Below are 19,706 nucleotides of genomic sequence, written 5' to 3' on the forward strand. Positions count from 1 at the left end.
CAAGGAACATTCTGCTTGCATATACTTAATCATTTATGTATTATATAATTTTCTTTTTTTACTAGAAAGAAGGATGCTAAAGATTTTTTTATCTCCTTTCTTGGTCTTTACTAAACTTACTATTTTCCTTAGGATTTTCATATATTCTGTGATTTCCTGTAATGCAAATGTTACTTTGTCTAACCTTTTCATTTAAAAGTCAATGGTAATGTTTACTTATACATCATAAAATCCTGATCATTAAAGGTATAAGACCCTCTTTTTTTAAAAAGTGAATTACATATTCTTTAAATTATTTTCATTTCTAAATTTCTTTTGGTCATTGAAAAGATTAAAAATTCAACCCTTCTGTTCTGAACTGGCTTTTAAATGTTCTAGTCAACCATATGAATGGACTTCATTTTCCTTTACTGTAATTGCAATTGCATTGAGTTTAGGGAGAATAACAGGTATTTTTTTCTTACTAATGTTCATTGATATGTGAACAGTTTTCTTCCTTTTTTTTCTTTCTTTTTTCTTTTTTACAGATTCCCTTCAAGCTCAGCTTATCAATATGGGTGTTATCCCTACCTTAGTGAAATTACTGGGCATCCACTGCCACAATGCGGCTCTTACAGAAATGTGTCTTGTTGCATTTGGTAATTTAGCAGAACTTGGTAAGTCCGAGTCATGAACCACAAATGTCATGAACTTATTAATGCAGTTATACCTGTTTATTTAAATGGGAAAAGCCACAAATCCATTTAGATTATATTGTTTTAAGTAGTAGAAATACTTGTTTAAATTTTTTTTAAAAGATCCAATTAGATCATATGATGGATGGTATTGTTTATGTATTTTTTTCCCTCCTTCTTTGTTTGGTTCCTCTCCCTTCCCTTTCTCCTTCCTTCCCACAACTTGGCAAAAAAAAAAAAAAAAGACAAATCTTAGTTTGAATTAGCAGCAACACTCTGTTAATTTTTCTAACTCAAAGCTCATGACACTACACATTGAAATCTCCATTTTAGTACTATATCTTTGCTTTGATGTCAAACTTTAAAAAATAGGAATTATTTATCAGACATTTTTTTTAAATCATTTTTATTCAGTGGTCATATCTGAATATTTATGAATATTTTTTCTTCTCTGTTTTTTTCTTCTTTCTCATATTAGCCTGATTAACACTTTTCCCCCTACCATTCAAATAAGACCAAAAAAGGAAAGAACATTCATTCAGTGTTTCACACTTAATTTACATCATTTAAGTGGGTTGTAGGGTGTGTCCAATGTAGTTGGTAGAAATAAATCAGAAATCATGCTGTAATCCCATACCAAAAGTGTCTGTCAGTCTTTGTACCAGAAATATAAGTATCTCTCTTAATTTACCTTTAGTTTCATCATATTTAAAGACTGGAGGTCCTTTACTTTTATATTTCAGGATGAGTAGTTTCTAGAACAGCATTGACCTGCATAATAGCCACTAATCTTGCCTATATTCATTTACTTTTTTACTGTGTCTATAAGGAAATTTTAATTTGCACATGTGGTTACACTGGGGGTGGGGCACTGGGGTTTGAACTCAGGGGTACTCAGCCACTGAGCCACATTCCCAGCCCTATTTTGTATTTTATTTAGAGACAGGGTCTCACTTAAGTTACTTAGCGATTGCTGGGGCTGGCTTTGAACTCGAGATCCTCCTGTCCCAGCCTTCCCAAGCCACTGGGATTACAGGTGTGTTCCACTGCACCCAGCCATATGTGGTTTCATTTTTAAAATGGATTATATGTCTATTGAACAGTGATGCTCTAGAAAATACAACAAAGTCATCCTTCACCCTGTGAAGTTCCCATTCCTTTTAAGGTTTTAGGAATACATGGAGGATAGCAAAGACTGATGAGTTTATCTCTCCTAACCTTAAGAAAAAGTTAGTACCAATTAAGGAAATGATTGCAATCCTTGGATAAATTATATTAGAGCTTATATGATTCTAGTTGCTCACTGAGGATTATTTTATTCTTTTTATGGTCATGTGTCTGAATTTTGTAAAAGTTTTGACTTCAGGAACTATGCAGACCTCCTGCTTAATCTCATGCAAAGGGAGTTAGGTTATTGGTTCACTGTATTCCAATAAACTGTTTTATTCCTGTAAGAGCCAAGAAGAAGCATTTCTCCTCTAGTGAAATGAATATATTACCATGGAAGAGGGTGGGACTTGAGAGTATTCATTGTAAGAGTCCTGCACTTTATATAAAGGAGGGTCCTGAATCTGTATTAAATTTCTTTCTCCTTTATTGTGGCCCTATGAAGTAAATAGGGCCTAATTTTTACAGTTAATTCAACCCAGTGATGTATTTAATATGTGACCTACTAGTAATTAGTCATACTGATTAGTACTATGAATTCATGCTTATATAGTAGAGAACTTCCTTCTAGGAGAGAAATTTTATGAAAGGCAATTAGTGTTTTTAATTTACTGAAATTACACAAATCTCTTGCATATTTGAACCTTAATCATTCAATATAGAAATATTGATATAGCTCTTCTGTGTTAAGACATTATAATACAAATATAAAATATTAACATTTCTCCAAAAGCACATCACAGAAACCCATATTGTAAATTGCTTATATTAGGGCAATATTTTTTAGTTTTTGGATTGTAGCCCACAATAAGAAATGCATTTTGTATCACCACTTATTAATAAACACACCTGAAACTAAACAGTACTTATCTTCACCATATTCGGTGCATTTTGATAGTTTATTTTCTGTTTTTTAGTGTATTGGTTCACAAACCTAAATTGATTTTTATAACTTAGTGGATTACAATTTGGCATTTGAAAAATATAACATTCCTATTATGTGAAAATCATTTGAACAACAGTTTTTTTTTTTTTACTCTGGTACTCGAGATGAATAGTCTTTTTATATATTTTAAAAAAAACTTGAATTCTCACACAAGGTATCTTTAAGTGACACTTAAAATACTCTCTTCTCCTTTGAATATTTATAATTATTTTTACTATATGTATAATATATATAGCTTATCTGTTACTGATTTTACTAAAACATTTGCTTTATTTAGGCTGAAAATACTTAGTTATTTAGAATTTTATTTATATGTAAAAAGATTTTTATCAAGTTTAAGAATTTATGAATATTTTGTTAATACATACTTGCAAGTTGATAGTTTAAAGTTCTATAATCTGTATTATGCCAGCAGCCTGTGTTTTGTAATCAGTGTTTTTACTGAGCTCTGTGAATTTCAGAGATTGCTACAAAAACTGTATTAGAAGACTAAAAGGAGGGGAATGACTCAGTATTGAATTCAGTCATCTTATTCTTTAGAAAAGTGTAAAAGGTTTGCCAAAAGCAAAAAGCCCAGAAACAGGCAAAATATTTGCCCCGTATTTCATTTGTTTACCAAAGTTTTTAGACATTAATACTCTGAGGTAGCCAAAGTTATTGTGTTTTTAATTTTCTACCCACCTCTTATAAATTATTCTCCAATCTTATTTTGTATACCTTACTGGATAGTGCTTAGCATGTATTATTTATTAACCAAATGATAACATGAATGAGTACATAAATACATTACAATAATGTTAGAAGCAACAGGGGAATGGAAGTTTTGATTGAACAAATTAATAAGGAAAAAATAATCTGGGCTCTCCAAAATAGCACAGGAGCTGGCAATATAGCTTAATGATAGCGTGCTTGCCCAGCATGCATTGGGCTGCCCTGGCAGGGGAAGTAACAGGTAAGTAGACACTTCTAAAGACAACTTTGCCTGCCTTGCTCTTGTCCCTACTATACTGGGCAAATATATCTAAATCCATGTAAGCGGGTTATGGCCCACTCAACACTTCGCAGTCTCTTATGCTTGCTCCTTCTTTTCCACCAAATCTCTATAAGTACCTTTCCTTGAGACTTGGTTCTTTGCTTTCTTACATTTCTGGTTCTCACTGACCCTAGACAGTCTACTTTCCTTCTGTAACATCAGACGCCATCTCTGATGATGCATTCTTCTTTGCAGGTCCCCAAATGGAAACATCTTTAATCCCACAAAATTTATGAGGCTTAATAAGGCAGAGTTGCATTTTTCTTTTCTCCCTTCAATTGTGAAAAAAATTTCACTTGTCAGTTATTTTTTGTTTTATCTTTAAGCTACTATATATTATTAGTGAGCAAAACCATACAAGTTTCTGTGGTTTATCATTTTTATTAGAAATGTTTTTGACAAAAAGTGACTCTAGCACTTAGGAATGCATGTGAGTTAAGAAATTAGAGGCAATATATGTAGACAATGGTATCAAACTTGTTTGCAAAAGTGAATGAGATTTACTTTTACAAAATTTTTTATTGGATATAGTTGATGAATAAAGTGAGGGTAGAGGAAAGGAAGGTGTTTTTAATTTTTCTATGTGAGGAATTTACATATTTAAATACTGATTGATGGTGAAGCTCCAGAGTAAGGGCTCTAGGTTGGACATACTGGAGAGGGAATGAGGAATGAGATCCCCCTCCCCCAGTACTTGTGAAGAATTGGCCTTTAAGTAGTAGTCATCAAATGCCTTACAGGGCATTGCAAGGCCCATTCTCAGCACCGCAAACCTTCCTGCACCGCCAAAAGAAAACAACAAAAAGTTATACTTATGTTAGGACCAGTACAGAAACATACCACTTTAATAACATTAAAGATAAGATGGTGTCATCCTTTATTCTGTGACATATAATCTGTTTTAAACAGTTTTTCTTCAACTAAAAGACTTGACACTGTGAATTTTATGACCTAATTTTATTGTTGTTGTATTACTTATATATCATGCTAGTGAACATTTCTTACAGCCTCAAATATAATTGAGCCAGAATATTTTCTCTAGAGCCTTAGACATTTTTCTTTTTCAAGGGCCTTAGTTTGATTGTTCCTGTATTTGAAGTGTGCTTATATTTAGTAGTAGTACAAAGTGACAAAGTATTAACAGGAAACAAATTTCTGGGTTTTACTTTCCTTATTCTAAATTTTTTTTCTTTATTTTTCAGAGTCAAGTAAAGAACAGTTTGCTAGTACCAATATTGCTGAAGAGCTAGTAAAACTCTTCAAGAAACAAATAGAACATGATAAGAGAGAAATGATTTTTGAAGTTCTTGCTCCATTGGCAGAAAATGGTAAGAAAATAAATGTACCTCTTGACTTTTGATCATGTAAAATTTTTCAGGTTTTAGTTGCTAGTTCTTTAACTCAAAACCCTTTCCTGTATTATTATTGATATATTAAGTTTTATTTTGGTATCTCTAACTTCAGCTACATTTTCTACTCCATAACTATATATGGGTGAAAGCTATTTTCCAAGATCCTTTGATTTTTAAAGAGTAAAGACGCTTCTGTAGCTAACACTTTCTTGTTCCAATTTGGAAAAGGCAGCTGAAAAGCCAAACTCCATATCTGTACCCTTGTATGGCAAAGAGGTTAAAAGTTGAAGTCCCAGGCTGGCCAACAATGAGAATATTAGTAAACCATTCCCTTTTTTGAGCACAAAATATCTTTTGTAATGCACTATAGAAGTAAGAGTGAATCAGAGGAAGCAAACCATGCCTTTAATAACTTTTCAAATACAATGTCTAGCACAGAATCAAAGAGAACCAGGCACATAAGGAGATGGCACTATACACAAGAGCTAACACAAGGAACTGAAAGCAAGCTTAAAAATTTAAAAGAAGGAAACTGGAAAATTAAAAACATGACATGGTAGATTTTAAAAACAAATAAAAATGCTGAATTGAAAAATCCAACCAAAATTAAGAACCTAATTGGTGGTTTTACCAGCAGATTAGATACAGTTGATAGAGAATCTTCGAACTAAGGTAGATTAGAAAGGAATTCAGAATGAAATGTAAAGAAAAGCAGATCCTATTTACATAAAAGAGGAGGTGGAGTCTCAGAAGGAGTGTAGAATTTGGGGGTGAGGTGTGCAGAGAGAGGCAACATTTAAAGAAATTTTGGCAGAAGCTTAATCAGAAATTATGAAAGATATCAAAGACTCAAAAAGCCCAATGAAACTAAGACATGAAAATAATCTTAGTCTGTGGTACTTAATCATAGCAACAGAAAACAAACTGTAATTTATAAAGATATAAAAGTTTATTCAGCTCACAGTTCTGAAGGCTGGAAAGTTCAAGATTGGGCAGATGTATCTGGAGAAGTTGTTGCTAGTGAGAATTATCTGTAGGGCATCAACACATGGCAAGGAAAAACACTCTTGTTCTTATAAAACCACAGTCCTGTTTGATTATGTCCCCACCCTTGTGGCTTTATTTAACCTTAATTACCTCCCAGGGATTCTACCTTCAAATGCCAGAGTCAGTTTAAGTCTCTGCTCTCTTAATACCTCACAATAGGGGACTGGGGATGTGGCTCAATTGGTAGCGCGCTTGCCTGGCGTGCATGCTTGCCTGGGGTGCATGCGGCCCAGGTTTGATCCTCAGCACCACATACAGGCAGGGATGTTGTGTCCGCCGAAAACTAAAAAAATAAATGCTGAATCTCTCTCTCTTAAAAAAAAAAAAAAAAAAAAAAAAAAAACCTCACAATAGGGATTAAATTTCAAAAGGAGTTTTGGTGGGAACATTCAAACCAAAGAAACAAAAAAGAATTCACGTCTAGGTTATATCAAACTGAAAATGCAGGGAAAAAAAAGGACAAAATCTTAAACCAGGAAAAAAAACCAAACAGATTACCTTAAAAGAAACAACAGTTTGACAGTTGACTTCTCAACAACAACTGTGCAAGATGACATTGGGACACCATGTTCTATGTAGCAAGAGAACCAACCTAGAATTCTAAATGAAAGTACTTTCCAAAAATGAAGGCAATATAAAGGTGTTCAGATTTTAAAGATTCAGTTTACCAATGTACCCTCATTGAAGAAAATTATAAAGCTGGTCCATTAGATAAAAGGAAAATGATATAGATGCCGGACAATGAAGACCAAAAATAAAAGGGGGAAAAAAGCAACTAATTTAATTGTGAGGTTTAAAATGGATAGTACTTAATTTAAAATATACCACAGAATGAGCATATAAATCAGGTGAGAAGTAAAAGAAATTAGAATCTAAGACCCATGCATTATGTAGAAGATACTGTTATGATTTTCATTATTCCATGATATCAGTTTTTAAGGTAACTACCAAAATAGTTTTTTAAAATAATATGTAACTACTTATCTAATAGAAGGATGCATGGGAAGTTCTGTGACCTAAGTGTGTAGGAAGTATCTGCACTAATATTAAGAAGTATACTTTCATTACTTCAGAGGTCAAACAAGAATCATAATAGAAATCAAAAATTTTTCAAATAATGAAAATTAAAATACCATATGTCTCAAATCTGATGTGATGCCCATAAAGCTATTCTTGGAAATTTAAATTAGAAATGTTTTGCATGTTAGATAAGGCTGGGGTTGAGCTCAGTGGTAGAGCACTTGCCTAGCACAGGTGAGGCACTACATAAACATAATAAATAAAGGTATTGTGTCCATATAAAACTAAAAAAAATTAATTAAAATACATAAACAAATGCATGTTAGAAAAGGAGAAAAACTAAAATTAGTGAGCTTACTATCCATTTTATGCTTTTAAAGGAAAATAAACCCAAGATAGCAAAAGGAAGGGAATATAAAGAGCTAAATTTAATAAATAAGAAAACATGCAATGTACCACAAGCATCAAATTGCCAAAAGTTGAGTCTAGAAAGACTTAATAAATTGGTAAAGCCCTACAATAAGAGCAGTGAGGAAATAAAGAGAAAGCACAAATAACCAAAATCAAGAATTAAAAAGGATACAGATTTTGTAGATTTTTTTTTAAAAAAGGGGAGAGAGAGAGGGAGAGAATTTTTTTAATATTTATTTTTCAGTTTTCGGTGGACACAACATCTTTATTTTTTATTTTATGTGGAGCTGAGGATCAAACCCAGCACCCCGCGTGTGCCAGGCGAGCGTGTTACGGCTTGAGCCACATTCCCAGCCCTAGATTTTTTTAATATTTATTTTTTAGTTGTAGTTGAACACAATACCTTTGTTTTGTTTATTTATTCTTATGTGGTGCTGAGGATCGAACCCAGGTCATCACACATGCTAAGCAAGTGCTCTACTGCTGAGCCACAACCCCAGCCCCCAGATTTTGCAAATATTAAATGGGTATTGTGAAAAATTTGATCCAGTACATTTTAAAGTTTGGATAACACAAATACAAAATAGAAAAACTGAATAATTTTATTTTAAATTCTACCAGACAGTGAACAAAGCAACTATACTTACCAAGTTTACTTTAGTGAGGCTAGTGAGTCCTTTCACCAAATCCCAATAAAGATAATGTAAGAAGGAAAATTAAAGGCCAGTCTCATCCTAAATATACATCCAAAATTCTTGTTATCTAGTAAAACCACTTCTGCCAACACATTCTCTTCCAATAATCTTGGCTATTCCTGACCTTTGGGAAATTTTAATTACAACCGCACTGAGTTCACAAATTTTCTGTAGGAAATCAGAATATATTTAAAAGTTAATCATGCCAAATTGCATTGGTTCTGAAAATGTAAAGCAATTTGATATTCAAAATTCAGTCAGTATAATTCATTAGCTTAATTATAGTGGAGAAATTATATTATCTCCGATTCAAAAGAAAAATTTGCTAACATTATCCCTTCACAATTTTTAAAAACTCTTAACAAACCAGTACTAGCAAAGGACTTCTTTAATCTAAAAAGAATCTCTACAAGAAACTTACAGAAAATATAACACGCAATAGTTAAATAAAAAACATGCCCTTGAGATTGGAAGTAAGGAGGACCAGCCCCACTTCTTCTATTCAATCTTGTGTTGAAGAACTGCCCAATGAAGGAAGAGAGCAAAATAAAACTGTCGTTATTCAAAGATAATATTATGAGTGTTCAATTCAAAAGAATATATTGGTCAATTCTGTAAATCAGAATTTAGATAAGTTTTCTTATCTAAAAAGGAGAAGCCAAAATAAAGTGTATTTCTATATGCCAGAAAAACTCAGAAAATAGAATGTTTAAAATGAACTGTTTATCTTAGTATGAAAAATAAAGCACTTAAGAATGAACTGATCATAGACTGGCCAATATCTCTGGGAGGAAACTGTAAGAAATCATTGAGATAAATTAAAGAGCTAAATGAGTGGAAAACTGTAACACTTTCATAGATTGGAAGCCTCGGTGTTCTAATGATATCATATCTCTCTGTCAATTTGTGAACTCAGTGCGGTTGTAATTAAAATTTCCCAAAGGTCAGGAATAGCCAAAATTACTGGAAGAGAATGTGTTGGCAGAAGTGGTTTTACTAGATAACAATAGCAAAATTTTATTTTAATAAAACTGTATTAAAAATTCCCACAGATCATTAAGAAAAATATAGAAAACTGAGGGAAAATATACTCAAATCTCACAACAATCAGAAAATGCAAAACCAAACCACTGTAAAATACCACTATCTAGCTACTGGAAAGTTTGGTATTCTAGGTATTGGTGAGGGTGTGGAGCAGTGAGATCAACCATTAAGTGCCAGAGAGAGTATAAATGGTGCAATTCAGAATTCATACCTACTGAAGTTGGAGCTATTCGTCCCTATGACCCAGCAATTCCACTCTTAGAAATAGACCTCTAGGCCAGGTAGGTGGTGCACACCGGTAATCCCTGCCACTCAGGAGGCTGAGACAGGAGGATCACGAGTTCAAAGCCAGCCTCAGCAAAAACGAGGTGCTAAGCAACTCAGTGAGACTCTGTCTCTAAGTAAAATACAAAATAGGGTTGGGGATGTGGCTCAGTAGTGGAGTGCCCCTGAGTTCAATCCTCAGTATACCCCCACCAAAAAAGAAATACACCAAAAAACCTGTGCATATACGCACCAGGATGTTCAAGGCAGCATTATTTATAATAACAAAATAATTGGAACCAACACATATCCATTAAAGGTAGAATGATCGGTAAAACATGGTATATTCAAATAATGGGAAAATCATTATGAAAAGGAATGAAGATAGCTAGAACCATTAATGTATATGAATCTCATAATACTGAAAGGCGAAAACTAATGCTGAAAAAGTACTATTTGGCTTATGTGAAATTCAACATAAGGTGCAACAAAACCAGTTTTCAGAAATGATTCTTTATTTGGTAAACCAGTAAAAATATAGAAGTGATTACAATATCAACCCAGGTAGTGCTTTGAGAAGAATGAAGGTAGGTGCTCATGAATCAGTAAGGGAAAAGCGCAGAGGGTCTTCCTGGATTGTTGGCAATTAATTTCTTGATTTAGATGATAGATGCATGGTAATTCTCTTTCTAATGATTTATTATGCTTAACATTTACATTTTCTGCACTCTTATGCATTTATGGGTTTTTTTCACAATTTAAAAAGTCATTTAATACACACATATACATATGATACATATATGTATGTAAGTATGCATTTTTACATATATAAGCAAACAGGTATTCTTGGACAGAATGGTAATGATAAATATGCTGGCTTTTTACTTTGCCAGAATGCCCTGCTAGTCCTAATTAATTTAGTTTAAGCCTCCTAAATATATTCGTGATTATAGTCAAACTGTAAGAATAAAGATTTATGATCTTTAATCTTGACATATTTTACATTTTCTAATTGCCTTAGATCTTTTTCTTTAGGAATAAATTTGTTTTTTATCTCATTTGATGGTTCTAGAAAGTGAAAACTTAATCATGATCTTTTTGTTTGTTTGCTGGCACCAAGGAGTCACATTCCCAGTCCTTTTCATTTTTTATTTTGAGACAGGGTTCCTGAATTGCTTAAGGCCTTGCTTGGTTGCTGAGGCTAGTCTTGAACTTGAAATCTTCCTGAACTTGAAATCCTTCTAAATTGCTGGGATTACAGAAAACTATAGGTAATTCTCTGGCATAAAACTGAGTGAAGGCCAAGCATAGTCAATTTTATACCAGAGAATTACCTGTTATTTTCCTTGCAGTATTTGAGAATGACTATATTTTCAATTTTTTAGTAGATTTTTATGGTTTTACATAGTAGTTGGTTTCATCCTGACAAACTTGGACATGCATAGGAATCAGAGGGTTTTGTTTGTTTGTTTTCTTCTCTATCTCTACCTCCACTCCAGTGGGTAAAGGGATAGCCTTGAAAACTCGTTTCTGGATAAACCTTTGCATATCATTGTGGTTTTCTTGGTATAAAAAGAAGAGTAATTTTATGTTGGAATTTATATAGTTCAAGGTATGTAGTATTTTTAAATCTTTTTTTTTAATGATGGTTTTCAATTCTGTTTGCTACACACTTCTAGCCCTAGCATTGTGTAACCAAGGAAACGCCCTACTTTTTCCAAGGCACAGTACAAGTATACCTTTATAAAAGTATTCCAGGATGCATATTCTGTGTATTCTGAGACAATATTCAAGAGAGAATTGATCTTCCTGGTAATAGTAAAAAGCTATATTTTTATACTTTAAAATTGCCTAGCAATCAAAGTCTTAAGTATATGTGTCTTAAGTATCCAATATATGTTTATGTCTTTGTTTCTTCCAAATGAGAATCTGAAACTATGATTGCTGTATACGTGTGCATATACAACTTAGGGAAATCAATGATCAAAAAATAAAATTTAAATTTAAAAATCTTTATAAATGTATTTCTTAATTCATTTTGTCCCATTGTCCTAGATGTACAACACCTATAAAAACTTAAATTGATATTGTTTGAGGTTTCTGAGGGTTTGGGGGTGTGGAGGGTTGGGGGGGTGTGGTTGGTTGTTTTTTGGATTTGGATTTTTTATTGGTGGGGTTTTTTTTTGTTTTGTTTTTTGTTACTGGGGATTGAACCTAGGGGCTCTGTACCACTGGGCTTCATCCTCAACCCTTTATATTTTTTTGAGACAGGTTCTTGCTCAGCTGACCAAGCTAGCCTCAAACTTGCGATCATCCTGCCTCAGCCTCGCTGGGATTATTACAGGCATGCACTAACAGTCCCAGCTAAAACTTAAATTTAACAAGAAATATACCAACTAGTGATAACTTTAATGTTTGAAATTTTATTATATTTGCAGAATTTAAAACTTGGGATTTGATGGGTTAAGTGTCAAATTCAAAGTATTTAGATAAGCCAGTTTAGGTTAAAAATAAAGATTAATAAGCTGTATCTGTTCTTAACAGGAGATGGATATGGATCCAAATAAAAAATCTTTAATGAAGTAAAAATGCTATAAGGAAAGGATATTTAAAGCATTAGGGATGTAAAAAGTTTACATACTATAGCGATAGAGCCATCTCAATGTTTATAGCAGTACAATTCACAAGAGCTGAATTATGAATCAACCCCTATGCTCATCAATAGATGGCATTAAGAAATCCATTCAGATTAAGAAATTATGGTATACAATGGAGTTCTACTCAGCCATAAAAAAGAATGAAATTATGGCATTTGCTGGTAAATGGATGGAAATGCTAAGTGAAATTATTCAAACTCAGAAACTCAAAGGTCAAAATTTTTTCTCTTATGCAGAATATATAATAAAGGAAATGCAGAATATATAATAAAATAAAGGAAATGGGAAGAGAAGGGCAGGATATTATGAAGAACCAGTCAAATATAAAAGAAGAGAAAAAGGAAATCAAGGAGAGGAAGGAGAATGGAAGAAGGGAGAAAAAAGTGGGGAACATGAACTGAAATCGTTCTCCATGTATGTATGAATTTGTCAGGACAAACCCAACTTCTGTGTATGATTATAAGATCTAAAGAAAAGAAAAAAAACAGGAATGTAAAAATTTTGATTTTTCTATGAAGAATTTTTTAGTGTAATTAGTGTATAGTTCTAAAATATTTTTTTGGTTAACTATTAGAGAGCTTTAAAGTTATATTTTCTTTTAACTTTTATTATGAAAATTTTAAAATACATTCTGAAATAAAATTTAGTATAATGAATCACCATATATTTATGACTCAAAAAAGTTTCAAATTAATGAAAATCTTAAGTCTTTTTAAAAATATGACTTTACATCCCTAATGCTTTAAATATCCTTTCCTTATAGCATTTTTACTTCATTAAAGTCATTAAAATATAGATTGATTGCCCTAGAAATATACAAACAGGAAATATACTTGTTACATAGGTTAAAATTTATTAATATTTCTTTATTTTTCAATAGCTTTGTTTAACATTCCATTGATGAAGGTATTTTAAGTTTACATAACAGGTGTGTGTATATAGGCATATGTAATATGTAACTTATAGTGTCGCCTTTTAAAATATAATATCTAAAATAATAGTAGAGTGATATTGCCTTCAGAGCTGAGAATTGATTCATTTAGGTGCTGGGAGACATTGTGAAAGGATAAACAATTTCAAATAGAAAAATGAGGTAAAGTTTTTGTGTAATTAAACTGTATTTTCAAATGTTTCATTGTGGAAACTCAAATCTGGAAAGGTGTTTTATCTAAATTCTGCATTTCCCTGGGTTGCTACAGTTTTTTTATAATGGATCACCTGTACTAGAGCTCTATTTCTTCTAAAATTGTGGTGGCTTTGTTCTCATTGTTCTTTAGATGCTATTAAACTACAACTGGTCGAAGCAGGCCTTGTTGAGTGCCTCCTAGAGATTGTGCAGCAGAAGGTGGATAGTGACAAGGAGGATGACATTGCTGAGCTCAAGACTGCTTCAGATCTAATGGTGTTATTACTTCTTGGAGGTGAGTTATAATTTATGTCAAAGAATATGGTTGTCAGAATTTTTAAATATATTTTTTTCTGTAGATATAATTATTAGGCATTTCCTCATTTTCTTATCTCACTTCCTGTTGAAGTGATGATTTTGAAACCTAATACCTCATGGAAAGTACTAGAGATGATGAACCAGAAAAAGAGGAATCTTTGGGATGTTCCAGTATATGAAAAGCTGTCATAAAGAAGAGATAGCTGTGGCACCAAAGAAATGAAAGTTTATGGCTACAAAACTTACTCTAGGAAAATTCTAAACTCTTACGGTCTAACCCCTACTAAAAGCTTATTAAAAATAGATACTGCTTTTTCCATTATGAATTTAATAGTTCATGAGGTATATAATGTCGCAATTAGATATTTACTTAGGGATATGGATTTGTTACTCCTGATTATATTTCTCTTTTTTAACTATTTATTTTACTTATGCCCAGATGAATCCATGCAGAAACTATTTGAAGGAGGAAAAGGCAACGTGTTCCAAAGAGTGCTTTCTTGGATTCCATCGAATAACCACCAGCTACAGCTTGCTGGAGCATTGGCAATTGCAAATTTTGCCAGAAATGGTAAACATATTAGTTCTTCCTTTGTAAATCAGATGTTCTACATTTTTTTTAGTTATGAAAAAAAATGTTTATTTTTATTCATTTAAATTTTTTATTCTTTTTAGTTAAAAAATACATATACAATGGTGTGAGGGGGAAAGGAAGACAAAAGAGAGAGAGAGATAAGTGTCACAGTAGAATGGGTAGAGAATAGTGATGGGAGGGGAGGGGGGGATAGGGAGGGCAGCAGAATACAACTGACACTAGGATTGCTGTATGTATACACACGGATGTATAACCACTGTGATCCTGCAATCTGTACACGTGGAAAAATGAGAATTCATACCCTATTTGAATCAAATGTATGATATGTCAAGATCATTGTATTGTCTTGATCAACTAATAAAAAAATGACAGTACAATGTATTTTGACATACATACGTGGAATATAACTTGCCATTTTTGTGGTTGTATATGATATGGAGTTACATGTCATGTATTCAAATAAGAACATAGGAAAGTTATCTCCAGTTCATTTTACTGTCTTTCCTATGCCCCACTCTCTACTTATTGTGAGTTAGCATACATGTATCAGAGAGAATATTCAGCCTTTGCTCTTTTAGGACTGGTTTATTTCACCTAGCATGGTATTGTCCAGTTTCATCCATTTACTGGCAAATGCCATCATTTCATTGGTCTTTATGGATGAATGATATTCCATTGTATATATATACCATATTTTCTGTATTCATTCGTCTGTTGAAGGGCACTTAGGTTGGTTCCATAGCTTGGCTGTTGTGAATTGAGCTGCTGTGCTATAAACATTGATATGGCTGCATCACTGTAATATGCAGGTTTTAAGTCCTTTTGGTATAAACCAAGGAGTGAGGTAGCTGTGTCATATAGTGGTTCCATTCCAAGTTTTCTGAGGAATCTCCATACTTTTTTCCAGAGTGGTTGCACCAATTTGCAGTCCCACCAGCAGTGTACCTTTTTCCCCACATCCTCACCAACATTTAGTGTTAGTTGAATTCTTGATAATTACCATTCTGACTAGAGTGAGATGAAATCTTAGTGTAGTTTTAATTTGCATTTCTATAATTGCTAGAGATGTTGAGATGTTCTACATTTTTAAAATTTTTGCTGAACTGTCACATGCACTAAAACTAAGAGCTCAGAAATTTGTGTGTTGCTTTCTTAATTCTTCAGAAGTCAAATACTTATAGTGACTTTCATAACAAATTACATATTTTATGTAATTCAACTAATTTCTAATAGTTAAAATATCACAAACAATAATCATGCAGTGCTTCTTTTGAATACTTTGTCAGAGATTAGTAAACTTGAGTCCCATTCTGGTGTACATCTGATTTGCATTTGTGCCTGGTGATTTTATTTTGGGCTGAGTATTCATCCTAGGGTTATTGGGCCCTAATTTATACTCTTAGGCCCATAAAACTTTAGTATGAATTATCCTGATTTAGTGTAGATTATTTATTGTACTGTTCATTCATTCTAGAAACTTGTACTTTGTCTAGAAAATGCTGATTTTTAGTTTGATTTTATTCCAGTGTGAACTATTATTATACAATACAGGTTGAGTATCCGGTATCCAAAGTGTTTCATATTTTGGATTTTTTTCAGATTTTTGAATATTGCATATGTAATGACATATCTTGATGACAGGGCTCAAGTCTAAACATGAAATTTATATTTCCTACATACCTTATACACATAGCCTAAAAGAAATTTCATAACAATATTTTTAATGCATTTGCGTTTTGACTGTGATCTATCACCTGAGGTCTATGTAGAATTTTGCATTCTACAAATAATGTTATGATAGTACCCCCAAACTTGGTTTTTGGAGCAGTTCCGATTTTGAATTTTTGGATGGGGGAATACCATGTTAGTGTAGTGGCAGACATCTTATTTATTTTTGTTTTTGAGAATGACTCTTTAATGATGGAGTTAAGAAGATTGGCAAAAATATTGATAAGTATTAAAGCTAAATGTGGAAAATTTGAAAAATTCACTAAAAAATAATGTAAATATCAGCCATGATAAAAGTTGACTGCTAAAACTAACACAAAAATTATTGGTGGATGGGATGATTTGAGCATATATTGGTAAATTATAAGATTCTAAAATAGGGATTTTTCTGATTTAAAAAAATATAAGCATCTTTATAATCAGACATCTCATTCTAGAAATAGAAAAATCTATAAATCTGATGGGGAAAAAATTGGAATTCATTTTGTTATAGCCTCATTTTCTCTAAAAGTAGGTAATGAGCAGGCAACAGCATCTCAAAATATTCATAAACTTTTTTTTTTAATGGTGCTGGGGATTAAACCCAGAGCCTTATGCATGGAAGGCAAGCACTTTACCCAACTGAGCTATGTCCCCAGCCCTCATAAACATTTTTTAAAGGAAGAAAATTGCTTTCATTTTTACCAGATGGAAATTGTATTCATATGGTAGACAATGGAATTGTAGAAAAACTTATGGATTTACTGGACAGACATGTAGAAGATGGAAATGTCACTGTACAGCATGCAGCACTAAGTGCCCTCAGAAATCTGGCTATTCCAGGTAAGACTTAAAAATAGGAGACAGCTATGTAGAAAATAAAATACATCATTTTTGAAAGACTTTTATTGTGTGTGATTTGTGGCTCTTCCCTGGCCGAGAAAAGAAAAATAGTCTTCAAATTGTTGACATTTTTGTTACTAATAAATGAAAATCATGTTAAATAAGTTTTCTGAGACAAAACAAAAATATTTGCTTTTAAGATCAGAGATTCTATTACCTTTTGTGAACTCTTACATTTTCATTATATTTGTACAGTTAAGCTTTTTAATGTATCTTCTGTTGAAGTTAAGATAATGACATCAATTAACAAAGTCTCCTGAAGAAAGAGTCAGGTTTTTGTCTTTTCCTACAAGCAGACATGTAATTTTTTTAAAATAGCCTTACTGTGTCTTTGGATTAGGAACTGTTGGGCCATGAAATAATACAGAAAATAATTAAAATTATTATTTTATTCTATTTTCCAAAAGTAAATTTCTGGTAAGGTAAAGTTGTATGGTTCTTTGAAGATCTAATCCATATGCATTTGGTTTTGTTTACATGTACTTACTAGTTTATTTTAATATACTGTAATGTTGATCACTTATTAATAATTGGGTCAAAGACAAACACTAGGCTTAAAAAAACAGTATGTTTTGTATTGTTTTGTTCCTATAAACAGGATACTTACACACACCATTCTTAAAATTTATGGACAGGATTGTTTCTAAATAGAAAAATATAACCTAGGGCCTTAAAGCTAAAGGAAAGAGCTCAGTAAATGTTATTGAATTGAATATTTTTTATTAAGAATGCTACACCATTTTAACCATACTCTCTATTTTTCAGTGGTAAATAAAGCAAAGATGTTATCAGCTGGAGTCACAGAGACAGTTTTGAAATTCCTTAAATCTGAAATGCCCCCAGTTCAGTTCAAACTTTTGGGAACATTAAGAATGTTAATAGATGCACAAGGTAAGAGAAATGCTATCCCAAGCATTACATTTTAGTGTGCCCCTCATTGAAAAATGACTTTTTTTTAGCTTTCACTATTATATTATCATAAAAGCAAATAGCAAATAAAAAGTTAAGAAGAGATTGGTTTAGAAATCTCATTTATTAATTTTCATGCTTACTATAGCTGACATTACATTATTTTTCTTTATTTATATAATACATTATAGATGACATTACATTATTTTTCTTTATTTATATAATCCTGGTTTTATGTTGGATATCAGTTCCTGAGGTGTTTTGACATTTCATACCTTTTACTTTGTCTTCAAAATCAAACTTTTTAAATTTTTCTTTTGCAAACAAGGAGAGAATTTTTCTATTTGCAAAAACAGTAATGAAAACCACTCCTAAGAATGAATTATGTTTATTTACTTATTTTTAAATTCTAAGCCCTTCTCTATATTAATTGCATAGAGAAAACCCTTTATTACAGTCTACCACACAACCAAGCTTAACTGAAAAGGTGTGAAGTCATTTATTTTTGTGTTTTGTTATAAAAGTTCACAATTTATAGAAAGTTTATAGAAATTTATAGAAAAAAAACCATCAGGTGAGGAGTATTTGTAGTTCTTAAAGTTTTTTGAGCTGTGTTTTTAGACATATAATTTTCCTTCAAGCTCACATCTTTTTTTAAAAAAGAAATATATTTTTAGTTGAAGATGGATACAATACCTTTATTCTATTTATTTATCTGTAGTACTGAGAATCTAACCCAGTTTGTCACATGTGCTACGCAAGCACTCTACCACTGAGTTACAACCCCAGCCCACACTCTTATATCTTTTCCAGTTATTTCAGCTGATTGCCCTTCAGTGATACTTTCCTTTTGGGTTTGTCTTCTTTCCTATAGCAGAAGCTGCTGAACAACTGGGAAGAAATGTTAAGCTAGTGGAACGTTTGGTAGAATGGTGTGAAGCCAAAGATCATGCTGGTGTGATGGGAGAGTCGAACAGACTGCTCTCTGCCCTCATACGCCACAGTAAATCAAAAGTAAGTTCCAGAGAATACAGTTCACCTAAAAAATGTTGGAGTGGCCTTTTAGGAAACCACCATTGTAGATCCTATAACATGAGCTTGTATTTTTATGCATTTTACGTTAAGTATACTTACGTAAATGTGTATTTATGTATACATTTACGTAAGTATACTAGAGAAAAATGAAGATTGAGTTTTTTTATCTATCCAAATAGAAGGAGTTTTTATCTCTTTCATTTAAATAATCAAGTTTCTTCACATCTAGGTATTTCATAAAAACTGAGATAATACCCATCTAAAACTGTTGTAAGGATTATGCATACAAAGAACCCAACTTACACCTGGGACATAGGAAGTACCCAGTAAATGGAGGTTGCTGTTGCTTTTGCCATTGTTACTATTATTTTTACCATTACCAGCATCGGTGTTGAATATCTTCTGTGTAGTGGCCACTGACCTAAGCCATCTACTAATACTGAGAAATTAATGGATATCTAGATGGTATATGATGCCCAGTCTATACTTATGGCAGTGTCCAACCTAGTAGCTATATGACTGAAAAAATGAACTAATTTAAAGGTCCCAATGATGGGAACCCAGTCTAGCAATGTAGTGGCTGCTCTAATATCTTTGTAAATATTCTTTTCTAAGGTGAGCCTTTTTTTTTCATGATACAACTGCAATAGTGGCTATGTATGAGAAGAAAGATACTTAAGAATTCAAATTCACTAGCCATTTCCATTTATTTGTAGTACACACAGAAGACAACAAGAGAAAAAAATAAATATATCCTTTCATTTTTGGAAATCTCTTTCCCATAAATAGACTTCACCCTCATG

At 32.4% G+C, this 19,706-nt stretch overlaps 1 protein-coding gene across 1 annotated transcript in view; it reads left to right on the forward strand.

The window, feature by feature from the left end:
- Nucleotides 1-527: 527 nt before the first annotated feature.
- LOC144373907 (rap1 GTPase-GDP dissociation stimulator 1-like) overlaps nucleotides 528-19,706 on the forward strand; it is a gene marked incomplete at its 5' end in the record, with an annotated part of 35,819 nt that continues 16,640 nt past the window's right edge. The window contains 7 exons of the mRNA XM_078036883.1: nucleotides 528-656; nucleotides 5,023-5,148; nucleotides 13,588-13,731; nucleotides 14,194-14,325; nucleotides 16,765-16,899; nucleotides 17,725-17,850; nucleotides 18,743-18,882. Of these exons, the coding sequence (XP_077893009.1) occupies nucleotides 528-656; nucleotides 5,023-5,148; nucleotides 13,588-13,731; nucleotides 14,194-14,325; nucleotides 16,765-16,899; nucleotides 17,725-17,850; nucleotides 18,743-18,882 (932 nt within the window). The remainder of the gene's footprint in view (nucleotides 657-5,022; nucleotides 5,149-13,587; nucleotides 13,732-14,193; nucleotides 14,326-16,764; nucleotides 16,900-17,724; nucleotides 17,851-18,742; nucleotides 18,883-19,706) is intronic.

The sequence above is a fragment of the Ictidomys tridecemlineatus genome, unplaced genomic scaffold (assembly GCF_052094955.1).
Source record: "Ictidomys tridecemlineatus isolate mIctTri1 unplaced genomic scaffold, mIctTri1.hap1 Scaffold_5206, whole genome shotgun sequence".
NCBI lineage: Eukaryota > Metazoa > Chordata > Mammalia > Rodentia > Sciuridae > Ictidomys > Ictidomys tridecemlineatus.